The sequence below is a fragment of the Squalius cephalus genome, assembly GCF_949319135.1.
Source record: "Squalius cephalus genome assembly, chromosome: 5".
In the NCBI taxonomy this organism is placed as follows: domain Eukaryota; kingdom Metazoa; phylum Chordata; class Actinopteri; order Cypriniformes; family Leuciscidae; genus Squalius; species Squalius cephalus.
Genome location: NC_137126.1, coordinates 37,211,172 through 37,227,835, shown reverse-complemented (window position 1 = coordinate 37,227,835; position 16,664 = coordinate 37,211,172). Strand labels below are relative to the sequence as shown.

At 46.4% G+C, this 16,664-nt stretch overlaps 1 protein-coding gene across 3 annotated transcripts in view; it reads right to left on the bottom strand.

Moving 5' to 3' along the window:
- LOC307158524 (globoside alpha-1,3-N-acetylgalactosaminyltransferase 1-like) overlaps positions 1-16,664 on the bottom strand; it is a 107,606-nt gene that overhangs the window by 8,897 nt on the left and 82,045 nt on the right. For 2 of the 3 annotated variants that reach the window (XM_079871138.1, XM_079871139.1), the window contains 2 exons: positions 1,296-1,325; positions 1,044-1,181 (listed from right to left, as the gene is read on the bottom strand). In XM_079871138.1, coding sequence (XP_079727264.1) covers positions 1,044-1,181; positions 1,296-1,325 — 168 coding nt within the window. Of the gene's footprint in view, positions 1-1,043; positions 1,182-1,295; positions 1,326-15,965; positions 16,014-16,664 lie in introns of all 3 variants that reach the window. The other variant, XM_079871137.1, reaches the window with a different exon arrangement.

The window sequence follows — 16,664 nt, the reverse complement described above, 5'->3', positions numbered from 1 at the left end:
AAGAGATGAAAAATCAGGGATCAGCTCCCCCGAGCCTTCCTTTTATAGGACTAAGCCACGCCCGTTTCGGCGTGATGTGACGCATTGGCCTCGCTCATTGGCCTGACGTCACCTCAGGCCTCGCTCGGTAGGCTGATGCAGTTGCCGCAGAGCAGCCAATGGGCGCGCGAGCTGTCTCGCCCATGTCTGCATGCTGCCGCAACGCGTTTTGCAATAATAAAAAATTATAAGGATAATTTTTTGGCTTCAATATCTCGTGGAAAAGAGGTTTTCCCCTAGCGTAAGCTACTTACGCAGTACGAGAGACCTCTCGTAAGAGAACAAATGCACATGACCAGCGGGAGAAGATGGCACGAGCCAACGAGTTTTAACGACAGTGTTGTCAAATATCTTTTCCGAAGCTGTAGGGGGAGCTCTATAGAGAAACCTGCGAGCAAAAAGCGAGAAAACAGCGAAGAAGTCGGCAAAGCTGCATAATGCAGCTTTAATTAACTGTGACTGTTGAGTAGAAACTGTCTAAATCGAGGGGTTGAGGGTCAAGGGGTGGATGATACTGCACTAGATAAACAGGTTTATATATCTTCGCTGACGGGTAGAAACCTCGTATCTAGGCCTACATTTTTCGTCTATTATTTCTCACCTTTTACATCTGTCTGTGGATTTTGCATCCAACTCCATTGGATCCTCAAACTGTCGTCAAAACCTCATAACTTCACCCTGCCTCTATCGTGAATGAAGTGCCTCATGCAGTTTGCAGTCTCTGCTTGTTTGCAATATATATACTGTATAAAGGCTAATGTTTTATGAATTTGAGGAGCTGAGAAGAGTGTCTTAGTCTAGCATTAGTCAAAGCCAGTACTGTCTTAATTAGTCCGTGTGTAGCACTTTGCCTTTAAAATTTTTAGATTTTGGCCAGATTACAGAAAAAATGTCTGCTTACATAACAGCATTGCTGAGAGGTCATTCTTTATTATTTAATATAGTTTAATATTGTTTAAATTTAAAGTCAATTAAGATCAGAAATAGGAGAGATATGAACTCACTTTCCAAGAGCGAAGACTGTAGTTGCTATGGTGATGTTTTGTTGTTTGTAGATTGAATCAATCAATGTGGGATCAAAAGTTCCTTCCCATACAATTGGGGCCAACCATGGGGTCAAGGGAACAACTTTGCCATCTGGGCTGTTTTAAAGAAAGAAATTCACACACATATGCATGAAATCCAAATCCAAATGCATAGTAGTATAAAAGAAAAATATATTTAGGCTATACAAAAAGAACTGTTTATGTTCTTACCCCACTACATTGGGCTGATTGTATGAAAGCCTGCACAAAAAAAAAAAAAAGAAACAGTTGTGAACAGTTGTGATATCTTGTAATTATCTCCGACACACAAAGCTTGTTATTCCTCATTATTTTAGACTGTATTTTGACTTTTCAAATGTCTGTTGTAGATGATCTGTCTTACTGAACATGGATCTTAAGTTTAAAATCTAAAGCTCTTAATTGAATTTATTATTGTTAAAGGTGCTGTCTGTAAGAATGACAGCTAGTGGTGAAAATAGGTACTGCAGTCAAAATTCAAAATTGTTGTTTCCCCGCCCCCTCCTCCTCAGACTCAACGTTCATGCGGGTTGCCAGTTTGGGGACACGCAATAGGAACGGGCGAAATTGACAACGTGCACTGGTGTAACTATCGGTAGCAGGGTACGTGGTTGCTTACGGGCCGGACCAATAAGGGGCCTGCGTGACTGGAAGATATTATCAGAAGAAGCAGTCGAACAACAGGAGAGATCAGCAGTCTGTGAGTGTTTACTTTTCCCAGTAGATTTTAGCGCGGCTGTGTTGCTAGGAAGTGTGTCTTGTTTACCGTGTTTTTACTGTGGTAAAAACGCACGTGTGACTTTGTTTGTGCGTCGTGACTTGTTAGTTTCGCTTGACTAAACAGGAGGGCGGGACCTGCTGTATTCAATAAAGAGGTATTAGGTGTGTATAAAATTGGTTAGTGCACCGCGGCAGCGGTCGCGGCAGAGTGAGTGTAAAGACCAACGACTCTACCTGTGCGACTCCACCGAGCAAGGACACCGACAAGGCACTTGAGTATTAATTTTTCCTGTTTATTCCTTTACTTTCTCGTCTACACAACTTTTTCATCTGATCTATTTGTTTGTGACCTTACACTATGTGTTTTCAAATCCCTACTATTACTAACACACGTAAATCAAATGTCACTCGTCAGAGGCAGTCCAATCCTAACAACCTGCGTACTTTTCCAGTGTCTTCTAGTACTATATTCTCTTTTCCTATTGGTCTCTGGAATTGCCAGTCCGCTGTAAACAAAGCTGATTTCATTACATCTATTTCTAGTCATTTGGGTCTCAGTCTACTGGCCCTGACTGAGACCTGGATCAGACCAGAGGACACTGCCACACCGGCTGCCCTCTCCACTAAATTCACTTTCTCACACACCCCTCGCCTGACTGGAAGGGGTGGTGGTACTGGTCTGCTCATCTCAAACGATTGGAAATTTGATCATTTACTAACTCTGTGTGACAACAGCTCATTTGAATCACATTCAATTACTATCACTAGCCCTATTAATATCCATTTTGTAGTTGTATATCGTCCCCCAGGGCAGCTCGGCAGTTTCTTGGAAGAGCTTGATGTGCTACTCTCGTCCTTCCCTGAGGATGGTACTCCTCTCGTTGTTCTTGGAGACTTCAACATCCACCTAGAAAAACCTCAGGCTGCTGATTTCCACACTCTGCTTGCCTCATTTGACCTCAAGCGAGTATCTACTGCGACTACTCACAGATCAGGTAATAAATTGGACCTTATCTACACACGCTACTGCTCCACTGACCATACACTGGTCACTCCACTACACACCTCAGATCACTTCCTCCTCACTCTCAATATCAACCTGCCACGGAACACAACACACTCTCCTCCACAGGTCACTTTTCGGCGAAACCTACGCTCACTCTCACCCTCTCGTCTGTCCTCTCTGGTCTCATCCACACTTCCTCCACCTGATCAGCTTTCAACACTAGACACTAACAGTGCAACTGATAATCTTTTCTCCACTTTAACATCCTGCTTGGACACCTTCTGCCCCCTTTCCTCCAGGCCAGCCGGCGCCACACCCTCTGCCCCCTGGTTATCTGATGTTCTCCGGGAACATCGTTCGAAACTTAGGGGTGCAGAGAGGAAGTGGCGCAAATCAAAAGATCCTACTGATCTTGGTCTTTATCAGTCCCTCCTCTCTTCCTTCTCTGATAATATCTCTACTGCTAAAATGACTTACTATCACAACAAAATTAACAATTCTTCAGACTCTCGCATGCTTTTCAAAACCTTCTCCTCTCTTCTCAACCCTCCTCCTCCTCCTCCTCCTTCATCAACACTAAAAGCTGACGATTTTGCTACATTCTTTATAAATAAAACAACCTCCATCAGCGGCCAATTTAGCAATCCACAAATTGACACACACACTTTCCCAGCTAACACGCACTCTCTACCCTCCTTCTCTCTACTCTCAGAGACAGAAGTCTCCAATCTCCTCCTTTCCAATCGCCCTACCACCTGTCCACTTGATCCTATTCCCACTAACCTACTTCAAGCCATTTCATCCTCAGTTGTACCCACACTCACACACATCATAAACACCTCTCTTCACACTGGTACCTTTCCCACAGCATTTAAGCAGGCTCGTGTAACCCCACTGCTTAAGAAACCCACTCTAAATCCAGCACATCTGGAGAATTACAGACCAGTATCTCTCCTTCCATTCGTCGCAAAAACACTTGAGCGAGTTGTTTTCAACCAGATCTCTTCCTTCCTTACACAGAACAACCTCTTGGACAACAATCAATCTGGTTTCAAAAGCGGACACTCAACTGAGACTGCCCTGCTCTCAGTAATTGAAGCTCTGAGACTGGCAAGAGCAGCCTCCAAATCCTCAGTTCTCATCCTGCTGGATCTGTCTGCTGCCTTTGATACAGTTAACCACCAGATCCTCCTGTCAATCCTAAAGACGAAGGGCATCTCGGGAACCGCACTCCAATGGTTCAAGTCTTACCTCTCAGGTAGGTCCTTCAGGGTTTCGTGGAGGGGTGCGGTGTCTAAGACACAACATCTAGCTACTGGAGTGCCTCAGGGCTCAGTGCTGGGACCGCTTCTCTTCTCCATCTACATGACATCACTAGGATCTGTCATTCAGAAACATGTTTTTTCCTATCACTGCTATGCTGATGACACACAACTCTACCTCTCATTCCAGCCCGACGATCCGACGGTAGCTGATCGTATCTCAGCCTGCCTGACAGACATTTCTGGCTGGATGAAGGACCACCACCTTCAACTAAACCTTGCGAAGACAGAGCTACTCGTGGTCCCAGCCAACCCAACACTTCACCACAACTTTACCATTCAGCTAGACTCGTCATCCATAACTCCATCTAGATCAGCCAGGAACCTTGGTGTGGTAATTGATGATCAATTGAACTTCACAGACCACATTGCAAGAACTGCCCGGTCATGTAGATTTGCCTTGTACAACATTAGGAGGATCAGACCCTTCCTATCAGAACATGCTACTCAACTCCTTGTCCAAGCGCTTGTTTTATCCAGACTTGACTATTGTAACTCTCTTCTGGCTGGTCTTCCAGCTTGCACAGTCAAACCTCTGCAACTGATCCAGAACGCCGCAGCTAGAGTGGTCTTTAACGAGCCGAAAAGGGCACATGTCACTCCTCTCCTCACAAAATTGCACTGGTTGCCAGTTGCCGCTCGCATCAAATTCAAGTCACTGACGTTCGCCTACAGAACAACCACTGGTTCTGCTCCCTTTTACTTTAACTCTTTACTTCAGACTTATGTGCCTTCCAGGAACTTGCGCTCTGCAAGTGAACGGCGTCTTGTGGTGCCATCTCAAAGAGGCACAAAAATCTCTTTCTCGGACCTTTACCATGACTGTTCCCTGCTGGTGGAATGATCTGCCGAACTCAACCAGAGCGGCTGAGTCCATAGCCACTTTTAAGAAACGGCTGAAGACACTTCTTTTTCGACAGCACTTGATCCAGTAATACTAACACTTTCTCTCTACTACTCTATTCTGTTCTATAACAAAAAAAAAAAAAAAAAAAAATTGCGTTGAATTATACTGAGAAGGGTCATAGCACTTGCATTTTGTTGTCCTACTGCTAGTTTAACTGCTTCTATTGTTCTCATTTGTAAGTCGCTTTGGATAAAAGCGTCTGCTAAATGAATAAATGTAAATGTAAATGTAAATATTGATTGACAGCCAGGGCCCCCTATTGCATTTTACTACTTTTAGTCTGATCGCATTTTACTTTATCGCAAATTTATTTGAATAAATAATGACAACTTCAATTTCAAAGTTCTACTGCCCGAGACCCTTTGCACTGCAACAGATGATGAACTGATTTTGCAAGCAAACAGGCTGGTGGAGACCTGGTTCAATGACCATGGGATTACTGTGCTTGATTAGCCAGCAAACTCGCCTGACCTGAACCCCATAGAGAATCTATGGGGCATTGCCAAGAGAAAGATGAGAGACATGAGGCTGAACAATGCAGAAGAGCTGAAGGCCGCTACTGAAGCATCCTGGTCTTTCATAACACCTCAGTAGTGCCACAGGCTGATCCACAGCATCCATGCCACGCCGCATTGAGGCAGTAATTCATGCAAAAGGGGCCCAAACCAAGCACTGAGTACATATGCATGATTATACTTTTCGGAGGGCCAACATTTCTGTATTTAAAACATGTAATATTCTAATTTTCTGAAATTTTGAATTTGGGGTTTTCATAAGCTGTAAGCCATAATCATCAAAATTATAACAAATAAATAAATATATTAGTTTCACCTTTTAAGTTGAATTACTGAAATGAACTTTTGCACAATATTCAAATTTTTCGAGTTTCACCTGTATATTCTGTGTCTCTATGATCCTATCCTGTCCTATTCATGCTAGCCTACTCGTGGACATTGCGTCATCACGTGCTATAGTAGGGGGACCCACCTTGATATTCCTGCATAAGGGCCTGGTGTTGGCTCGTTACGCCACTGAGTTAATGAGCTGATTTATCCGTGTTTTAATATGCTCTTGTTCATAGAGATTTTTAAAGGAATAAAGTTGTGTGGAATCTGCAATCTCTGACCCAGTTTGTTTGCTCGTTTCCAAGGCTTTGTAATTAATACGCAGTGTTTTCTGCCAACACCCCAGGGTGTCGAAATACTATCGGGTGAACTGGCAGTGGGCGAGATCACACAGACTAAAACAAAAACCGACTGACAAGTCAAATAACTGGCTGTAGAAGTGTTTTTCAGAGAAACGAGTATGTGAACTTAGCATGTTTCCTAAATATCTGCAAACATATTATGGTATGTTTATGCTTACATACAGCACCTTTAAACCTCAGCAGGGCATTTCACCAAAACCAGTTCCCCTTGGTTACCTGTCAACTTCTGCTAACGATAACTTTCAAAGCTCATTACAGTTTTGCCCATCAATACCACACCTTCTCACACACTGAATAGCATATATACAATACCATTTACATAAGGGTAAGTGTACCTATTAAGCCCACCAAAGTCTAGGTTTTCTTCATAGATATTGACTGTTTATAAGAAAAATCATTTGTTAAAATGCAAGATTTATCTCTCATTTGAAAATGTATTAATTAGTTGATGTACATTTTAGAATATAAAATTAAGATAATTTAGGAATAAAGTCAGAAGTCTGGCATGGCCTTAATTGGTACTTTGGCACCATTTAAGCCCGCATGTGTTCCAAATAAGCCCACATCATCTTTGATTCACAAAATATAAAAATAAATTTAAAGAAGTAAAACATCAATATATTTATTCAGTGACAGGGAAGTATTAAAATAATTCCTTTTGCTAATGTTTGATTAGAGCCCTGGGTGGGATGGGTAGGTGTTTGTGGTCGGTGGTCTGGAGCCTTAAGTTGGCTTGACTGGAGTTGTAGCTGGAGTCAAGCTGGAAGTTTGACCGGGTGTATCTCGGGAGCCAAGACGAGTTGGGAATCCATACTCTGGGCTTAGGGGGGCCTCCTAGTGGGCCCCCCACACCGGGAGTCTGGAGCCTTAAGTCGGCTTGGCTCCCGAGTTGTGCCTGGTCAAAGGTGGAAATTTAACTGGGTGTATCTCGGTAAGGAAGCCGAGTTGGGGCTCCAGACTCTGGGGTTTCGGGGGATCTCCTAGTGGGCCCCCCACACTGGGAGTATGCAGCCTTAGGTCGGCTTGACTCTGGAGTTATGCCCGATCAAAGTCCCACAGGAAGTGACCATATCTCGGGAAGAAAGCAGAGCTAGGGCTCAATACTCCCGGCATAGGGGGCCCACTGGGTGACCCCTCCATGCCCGGAGTCCGGAGCCCCAACTCGGCTTGGGTTCCGAGTTTTGCCCGGTCAAAGCTGAACAGAAAGTGGCAGTATTTCGGAGCCGGACGGTCCCAGGGGCTCAGGACTGTGGGGAATGTAGGGTCCCTCTGGGACCTCTCCATGCCCGGAATCTCAAGCCTTAACTCGGCTTGGCTCCCGAATTATGCCCGGTTATACATAAAGGACTTTAGGACAAAACAAGCTCATTTGAATGAATTTGTAGGCCTATCTAAATATAGTTGTTGTAAGTAGTACTTATGAGATACCTTGTGTCAAAAGGTTGAACTTCCGGTGACCTTTTGATTGATGGGTTGAACTTCCGGAATGAGGTCATGGGATTAACCTTTGCCCTTCCTCCCTATCGATCATGGGTTTTGACGGGTGCTTTTGCCCTGTTGACCCAGCTAGCCCTAAATCATAGTTTTGACGGGTAACTTTTGACCTTTTTAACCTTTTTAGCCCTCGATCATGTGATTTTGACGGTTAGTTTGCCCTATTTTAACAGAACAAATGTTTTGAATTTGGTGTCTGGTTATACGGGTGTGTGTGTGGTTATATGGCATGTGTCACAGGCGTCCCTCCCTCCGCAGTGAAAGTGAGAAGTGTATGTCACACAAAATAATCTCATTGATCCAATTGTTTTAGATGAATAAAAGAATATAAAATAAAAATCTTACTAAAACCAATTATTTTAGTTTTAGATGAACAAAATAATAAAAAATGACAGAGTTAAAATTAACACATCAATGTCCATACCATTGATGTCCACAAAAATAATTAACCTAAAGTTGAAAAACATTTGGTTCTTTAAAAGCATTTAAAAAGCTTACTAAAACCAATTGTTTTAGCTGAATAAATAAATTCATCTTACATAAAACATTCTGCTCTTTAAAAGTGTATAAATTAAACTAAGGTTGAAAAAACATTCTATCCTTTAAAAGTATATAATGGAATGCTTACACAATATATCTTATGTGACGAGTGTCTCTGGGCTCATCAGCGTCGCCCTGGCAACCAACACGCTGCACCTGCATGTCTTCATCACCGGCCGATCGGTCCCAGCTGCCGCTCGTCAACACAGAGCTTAAGAAGCCGCCGCCGCTCTCACTCGAGCAGACTCACGTCTCATGCAGATCGCTCTGGTACTAACGTTCTCTCTCTTTGTACGCAGAAGGCAGCGAGTGACCGACGGCCTCAGCACGCACGCCTGGACACCCCTTCACGGACACGAGGACACCTTAGAAACACCAGACACGATCACGCCGAGCACCTTTTTCCCCATCACCTTCACTTCAAGTGTAAATAAAATCCACCCTCCGGGGCCATTGCACTGAGCTACCTTGTTGTGTGATTTCTCACCCGTGACATCTGGTGGAGAATGCGGGCACGTGCATGAGAAATCACACACAAGTGTTTGCGTTCACCCGCACTTAAAGAAAAAAGAAAAAAAAAAAAAAAATTTTTTTTTTCTTTTTCTGTTCACTTTCCCCAGCACCAGTCGGCGCCCTCTCTCCCCATGGAAATGGATGACCTGTTGCAACGCCTTACTGAAGTCAGCGTCCGCCAGCAACAGATTATGGAACATCTGGCCACCCGGCAGGGCGGGACCGAAGCAGAACTCGCCGCCCTCCGCGCCCAAGCAGCCCCGCGCGTTCCACTACCTGACCCCCGGATGCAAGCGGTCCGGCTCTTGCCGAAGATGACAGTGCATGACGATGTGGAAGCCTACCTTCAAATGTTCGAGTCCACAGCTCACCGCGAGGGATGGGAACCGGACGAATGGGCTTCAGCGCTGGCACCCCTTCTCACGGGTGAGGCTCAATGGGCGTTCTTCTCGCTACCCCCAGCGAGGGCTGATGATTATGAAGAGGTGAAACGGGAAATCCTTGCCCGACTGGGGCTTTCCTCCATTTGCGCGGCGCAACAGTTCTTCGAGTGGGAATATAAAGTCCGGGTGCCAGCGCGAGCCCAGGCTGCCGAACTCGTCCGTTTAGCCCAACACTGGCTGCTGGAAGGGGAGCCCACCGCAGCCCAGGTAGTGGAACGTGTGGTGGTCGATCGCCTCCAACGAGCCCTGCCCCGAGCCCTCCGCCAAGCCGTCGGAATGAGGAATCCCACCATTGTCCGGGACCTAATAGAGGCGATCGAGCTGGCGGACGCTGTCCAACACCGGGAGGCTGGGGAGAGAGCGCCGCCATTTCCCCAGAGGGTGGTCCAGGAGCGACGCACACCGGAGGGCACCCCGCGCGCAGTTGGCAGGCCGACGGTTCCCTCACCGGTGGACGAGCCAATGCCCACCGCCGATCCCAACACGTCTCCGCGAACCTGGCTGGCGGGTTGCATCGTACATCAGCGCGTCCCACCTGCGGCCCCAGAAGCGGACGTCACCGTGAATGGCAAACCAGTACGGGCGCTTCTGGATTCGGGCAGTGCGGTTACCCTCATCCAAGCTCGACTGTGCCCTCCACATCACAACCAAAAGAGTCTACTACCCATTACTTGTGTGCACGGTGATACCCAACAGGTTCCAGCTCGTCGTATCAACGTCGCTGCAGCTCATGGCAGTTGGCCTGTGGAGGCTGGAATAATGGAAAACCTTCCGGTCTCTTTACTCCTCGGCCGGGATTGGCCCGGGTTTGACCGCCTGCTCGCTGCCGCCGCCCAGCCCACCAGCCAGGAAGGGAACCGTCGTCGCCGCAGGCGGCCACGAAGACCCCGTCCCCGGCCGGCCCTGCTTGCTTCGGACAGCGGGAGAGATGGTGAGTCCCCCTCTCAAACTACTAACCTTTTTTATGATGTTTTCCGTCAGGCCAGTGAGGGGGGCTCTTTTGCCAAAGAACAACGGGAGGACGATCGGCTGAAGCATTGCTGGGGGCAAGTCCGCGCTGTGGATGGTAAGGACGTCCTCCCATGGCCCCATCCTCTCCCGCACTTCATCGTCCGAAGAGGCCTGCTATACTGCGTCGCCCAGCGAAGGGGGGAGGAGAGGGAGTTGTTAGTCGTCCCACGGACCAAGACGGAGACTATTCTGGAACTTGCACACTCCCATCCTATGGCGGGCCACCTGGGAGCCACGAATACCGCTCAGCGCATCCGGGACCGGTTCCACTGGCCAGGCTTAGAAGCGGAAGTGAAGAGGTTCTGCCAGGCATGTCCTACCTGTCAGCGCACCGCGCCCAGGTCTCCTCCCCCCAGTCCGCTCATTCCTTTACCCATCATTGAGGTGCCCTTCGAGCGAATCAGATTGGATCTGGTGGGGCCGTTGCCTAAGTCTGCCCGAGGTCATGAACACATCCTTGTCATCGTCGACTATGCCACCCGGTATCCGGAAGCAGTCCCCCTGCGGAAAGCAACAGCAAAGGCCATCGCCCAGGAGCTGTTTCTGTTGGCCAGCCGGGTCGGCATCCCGTCCGAGATACTGACTGACCAGGGTACACCGTTCATGTCCCGGCTAATGGCAGACCTCTGTAGACTGCTGCGGGTGAAACAATTGAGGACGACTGTCTATCACCCGCAAACCGACGGACTGGTAGAACGATTTAATCAGACCCTCAAGCGGATGCTCCGTAGAGTAGCGGCCGAAGACAGACGTGACTGGGACCTCATGCTCCCCTACGTCCTCTTTGGAATCCGGGAAGTACCCCAGGCCTCAACTGGTTTCACCCCCTTCGAGCTCCTGTTCGGCCGCCAGCCACGGGGGCTGCTGGATGTCGCTCGGGAGGCTTGGGAACAGCAGCCGGCACCCCACCGCACGGTCGTCGAGCATGTAAAGCAGATGAGGGAGAGGATCGACCGGGTCATGCCATTAGTCCGGGAACACCTCAGCAAGGCACAGCAGGCCCAACAACGCCACTACAATCGGGCAGCCCAACCACGGGAGTTCCAGCCGGGAGACAAGGTGATGGTCTTGGTCCCTACCTCCGCTTGCAAGTTCCTGGCGTCCTGGCAGGGTCCCTATACAGTTGTGGAGAAGATTGGACCGGTAACTTACCGACTACGACAGCCTGGACGACGACAAGCGGAGCAACTGTATCACATTAACCTACTGAAGAGATGGCAAGGGACCAACGAGCAGGTGGCCGCCCTCAGTCTCACCGATCCGGTGGTTGTCGACATGAATCCCCATCTGTCGGCTGCCCAAAAGACCGAGCTGCAACACCTGGTCAGTCAGTTTAAGGATGTGTTCTCCTCCCAACCAGGGCAGACCAACGTCATCCAGCATGACATCAGGACGCCCCCTGGAGTGATCGTCAGGCAACGGCCCTACCGAGTCCCAGAAGCCCATCGGCAGGCTATTGAGGAGGAGATACAACAAATGCTGAAGTTGGGGGTAATCGAACCATCACGCAGCCCATGGTCCAGCCCCATTGTGATGGTACCCAAGCCGGATGGCACCCTCCGCTTCTGCAACGACTTCCGCCGTCTCAATGAAGTCTCCGAGTTCGACGGCTATCCCATGCCTCGGGTAGATGAGCTGTTGGATCGGCTGGGGAGGGCCCGGTACATTTCCACTCTCGACCTGACAAAAGGGTACTGGCAAGTCCCACTCACCCCGTCTGCCAAACAGAAGACAGCGTTTTCCACTTCCACTGGGCACTGGCAGTACCGGACCCTTCCCTTCGGCCTGCACGGGGCGCCCGCCACCTTCCAGCGTATGATGGATATCCTCCTGAGACCCCACCAGGCCTATGCAGCCGCCTACCTGGATGATGTCGTCGTGCACTCCGAGGCATGGGAGGAACTCCTGGAATGTCTGCGGAGGGTGCTCTCGGAGCTCCGGCGGGCTGGACCGCCAACCCCCGAAAATGCCACCTAGCGCTCTCCGAAGCGAAGTACCTGGGCTTCCAGGTAGGCCGTGGCCTCATCCGACCACAGGAAAAGAAGGTAGAGGCAATACTTACTGCTTCCCAGCCCCAGACGAAGACCCAGGTACGAGCTTTCTTGGGGTTGGCGGGGTACTATCGCTGTTTTATCCCCAACTTCTCCTCCTTAGCCGCCCCTCTGACAGACCTGACCAGGAAGGGGCAGCCGGAGAAGATACAGTGGACAACAGCCGCCGAGGAGGCCTTCGCCCGGCTCAAGACAGCCCTTACCTCGTCACCAGTACTCCGCGCCCCCGACTTTAGCTGCCCCTTCCTGCTGCAGACGGATGCCTCTGACACCGGACTCGGAGCCGTTCTATCGCAAATCCAGGAAGGTGAGGAGCATCCTATTATTTACATCAGCAGGAAGCTGTCCTCGGCTGAGAAGAACTACGCCGCCGTTGAGAAGGAGGCCCTGGCCATCAAGTGGGCAGTCCTGGAGCTGCGGTATTACCTCCTCGGCCGTAAGTTCACCCTGGTAACCGACCATGCTCCCCTACAGTGGATGGCCCGGGCTAAGGACACCAATGCCAGGGTGACCCGCTGGTTCCTCGCGCTCCAGGACTTCCACTTCGAGGTTCGTCATCGTGCCGGGGCCGCCAACGCCAACGCAGATGGGCTCTCGCGGATATGGACAGCTTACGCATGTCTGTCAGAGGTCATTCCCCACCCACCCCTTGTTTCACCCCTACTATCTCCTTTCGTTCCCAGGGCCAGAACGACGCTTAGGGGGGGGGAATGTGACGAGTGTCTCTGGGCTCATCAGCATCGCCCTGGCAACCAACACGCTGCACCTGCACGTCTTCATCACCGGCCGATCGGTCCCAGCTGCCGCTCGTCAACACAGAGCTTAAGAAGCCGCCGCCGCTCTCACTCGAGCAGACTCACGTCTCATGCAGATCGCTCTGGTACTAACGTTCTCTCTCTTTGTACGCAGAAGGCAGCGAGTGACCGACGGCCTCAGCACGCACGCCTGGACACCCCTTCACGGACACGAGGACACCTTAGAAACACCAGACACGATCACGCCGAGCACCTTTTTCCCCATCACCTTCACTTCAAGTGTAAATAAAATCCACCCTCCGGGGCCATTGCACTGAGCTACCTTGTTGTGTGATTTCTCACCCGTGACACTTACTAAAAAGAATAAAAATAAAAATCATCTTACATGTTTGTAAGTCTGGACGTTCTCTGACTTCAGTGATCAAGATATCAGGGGCTGAAATAATTTCAAAGTTTAAATGATATCTTGTTAAAAATGTTTTAAATTTAATACATTATTAAAAGTTGTAATAGAGTTGTTAAATTATTAAAAGTGGTAAAACAAAAACACTGTTTTTCCTGAATGACCTCATACTGTCTCAAAAAGTAAAGGAGCCGCGTGCGAGTGTCTGTGTCCATCTATGCGCGCCCCCTCTCCGTCTGAGCTCTGACCCCCTCCTTTGCATACCAGAGTACGGTGAAATCTCACACTAACAAAAGTTGAAAAACTTACCTTTAAAAGTATATAAAATATATCTTATTGATCCAATTGTTTTAGCTGAATAAATAAAATTGTCTTACATTATTTTAGAGAGAGTTGAAGAAGTAGCTCCTAACACATCATTGTCCATACGAATGGGTCACAAAAATAATTAAAGTTGAAAAAAATATTCTGTTCTTTTTAAAAGTATATAATGAAATACTTATAAAATCTACCGAACCAAGTATTTCAGATTAAAGTTAAAAGTTTACTGAATTCAAATAGTCATTCCTGAATGACCTCACACTGTCTCAAAACATAGGGAGCGCGCCTCTAATGTATGCGTGTCAAAAAGTAAAGGAGCCGCGCGCGCGTGTGTGTGTGTGTCTGTGCGCGCCCCCTTCGCATGCGAGCTCTGATATATGAAACAGGACCCCACTCCACATTCCTGAGCATGGTGAAAGTGAGATTAAACATCATATACAATAATATAAAATAAATATCTTACTAAAAAAATCATCCTGAGACTGATGCCGTGGTGGTCGATGTTACGGGTGTCGCAGGGGCGGAAAGCTGTAGGATGGCTACGTTGCGAAGCGGGGAAAGGCAGAGTGAGAGGACGACAGGAGGTTTGCGGTGGGTGGTAAACTCTGACATAAAAATGTGACCACAGGGCATGTCCACTCAAGCCCTTCACTCTGCTGGACATCCCATGACTAGTCGTCCATGACAGAACACATCATCTTATTAAAAAATGTAATGAGAACAAAGAACAAAATCGAATTTTGTTCAACACCATGTCCTTTCTTCTGTTCTGTACACTGCAGGCAAATTAGTTGTATCATTTTGAAACATTCAGGTATTCACATCTTGGAAATGGTTGCCGCCTCGGGAATACGGTAATTAAAATATAGAAAACAAATATTGAAATATTGAAATATTTAATTATTCTAAATATTATTATTATAATACTATTTTTATGAGCTCAGACATTTTTTCATTCAGAAATGTTTATTTCAACATTATACTTTCATACATTAAAGAACATGATAGACCGGCATTACATTTACAGATGGTCTAACCAGAATAGAAAATATCCGATGTAGCTGACCCGGCTTTCAACTTATTCACCAACGTCAGTTTTTGCATTTTTTGACACCAGTGACACACAGAGATCCGTTACGAATGTACAAATAGCGAGTATCTCGATGATTTGGAATTCGTCACTACATTCACGCAACACATCCAGAACTTTTCTGAGGATTACGCCGATCGGCTCTTTGCCGTTAAAAAACATGGGCGTTACATCAGGCCATGACTTTATCAAGCCTCTTACGTCATCCATTTCATTTTTGAGATTTGTCACATGTTTGGTATCCTGCGCACAATCGTTTTTCATATCACACGCAGCGTCGATGATCCTGCATCAAGCCGACCATTTGGCCTCTAAAATGATCTTTAAACATACAGTCCAGTGCAGCTCTTGCAGTTTGCATGCGTTTTGTGGCACTGCACCATTTAAGCCCATCTTTAAAAAAAAAGTTAATTTATGAAAATAATCTTCTCTACAAAACAATTTATGATGTATTTATTTGTAAATGAATGTAAAATGAATCGCAAAACATTTATTGTTTGCAGTTCACATGCTTAATTCTTTGGCAGTCTAGCCTTTCTGTAAGGCTAATGGTTTGACCTAGAGATTAGCTTTGAACGCAAGCTAATAAAACTCATCTTTCCATTTAAAGGAAAATTATATAAAATGATAAAGTACTATTTGTTCATACACAAAAAACAATACATTTATCTCTTATTTGACATAATATCAATGTAGTTACCAAAGAAATGGCTTTAGGAAATATAATATGAAATATTAAAACAGATTTCCTTTCTTGTCCTGTTTCAATTTACAAAGTGTTAAGACAATCTAGATCATTGACTTCCTCAAATCCTAATATTTCCTCTACAACTCCCATACCCCTGATTTTGTACTTTTGATTGTAATCTTGTTTTGATGTTACAGTTTTAAAGTGGTTGTTAAAGGAAGCCACCACAACAAAACTTCTGCAAAATAAAGTTCAGTGACTGCCATTGCATAAAATACAGAAATGTATGAGTTTAATGGATTGCATTCCTGGGCTCTGAATAAAATCCTGTTTCCAACACACAAGTCACAATAAATTAGAGCAAAACTGTTGAATGAACTGTTGTACTCACCCATGTGGTGATTGCAACTGAGAATTTTCCTGGTGCTCTTTTACTACTCTAAGAAATAAGAGATACAGCAGTGAATTATTGTGTTCTGTAATATAACATCTGTTGTGTCTGTGTTTCTTTATTAACATGTGGATGCATGTGTGTGCAGGCTTACTGCACAGTATGCATCATTAGCAACTGCAATAATGCATGCATCTACCAGATAGAAGAACGTGTGATTTAGCTACAAACACATTACAACTAACATGTAACCTACCTCATTAAACCTCTATGGTCCGAATTCAGTGGTGGAAAGAGTACTGAAAATGTATACTTAAGTACAAGTAATGTTACATTGCTAAAATAATATTCAATTACAAGTAAACGTACTGGTGTCAAAAAAAGTACTTAAGTAAAAGTACAAAGTACTCTTCTCAAAAACTACTCAGAATACTAATTTTTTAAAGATGAAATGTCTTAATATGTATTCCACTTGGTCCACATAAAATGTAAATTATGATTTTTTCCACCTTTTCTCTCATCCTCTTTGCTAAGCCAGCATCACACTGTTATACTCGATCACATATTGATCTCAAGTTTGATATGGAGTACTGCAAGGCTTATTTCTAAAACCATTGTTTATACATTTATACCTGCTTATACCTTTTGGAGATATCATTAAGAAACATGTTAGATTTCACTATTATGCTGATGATACTG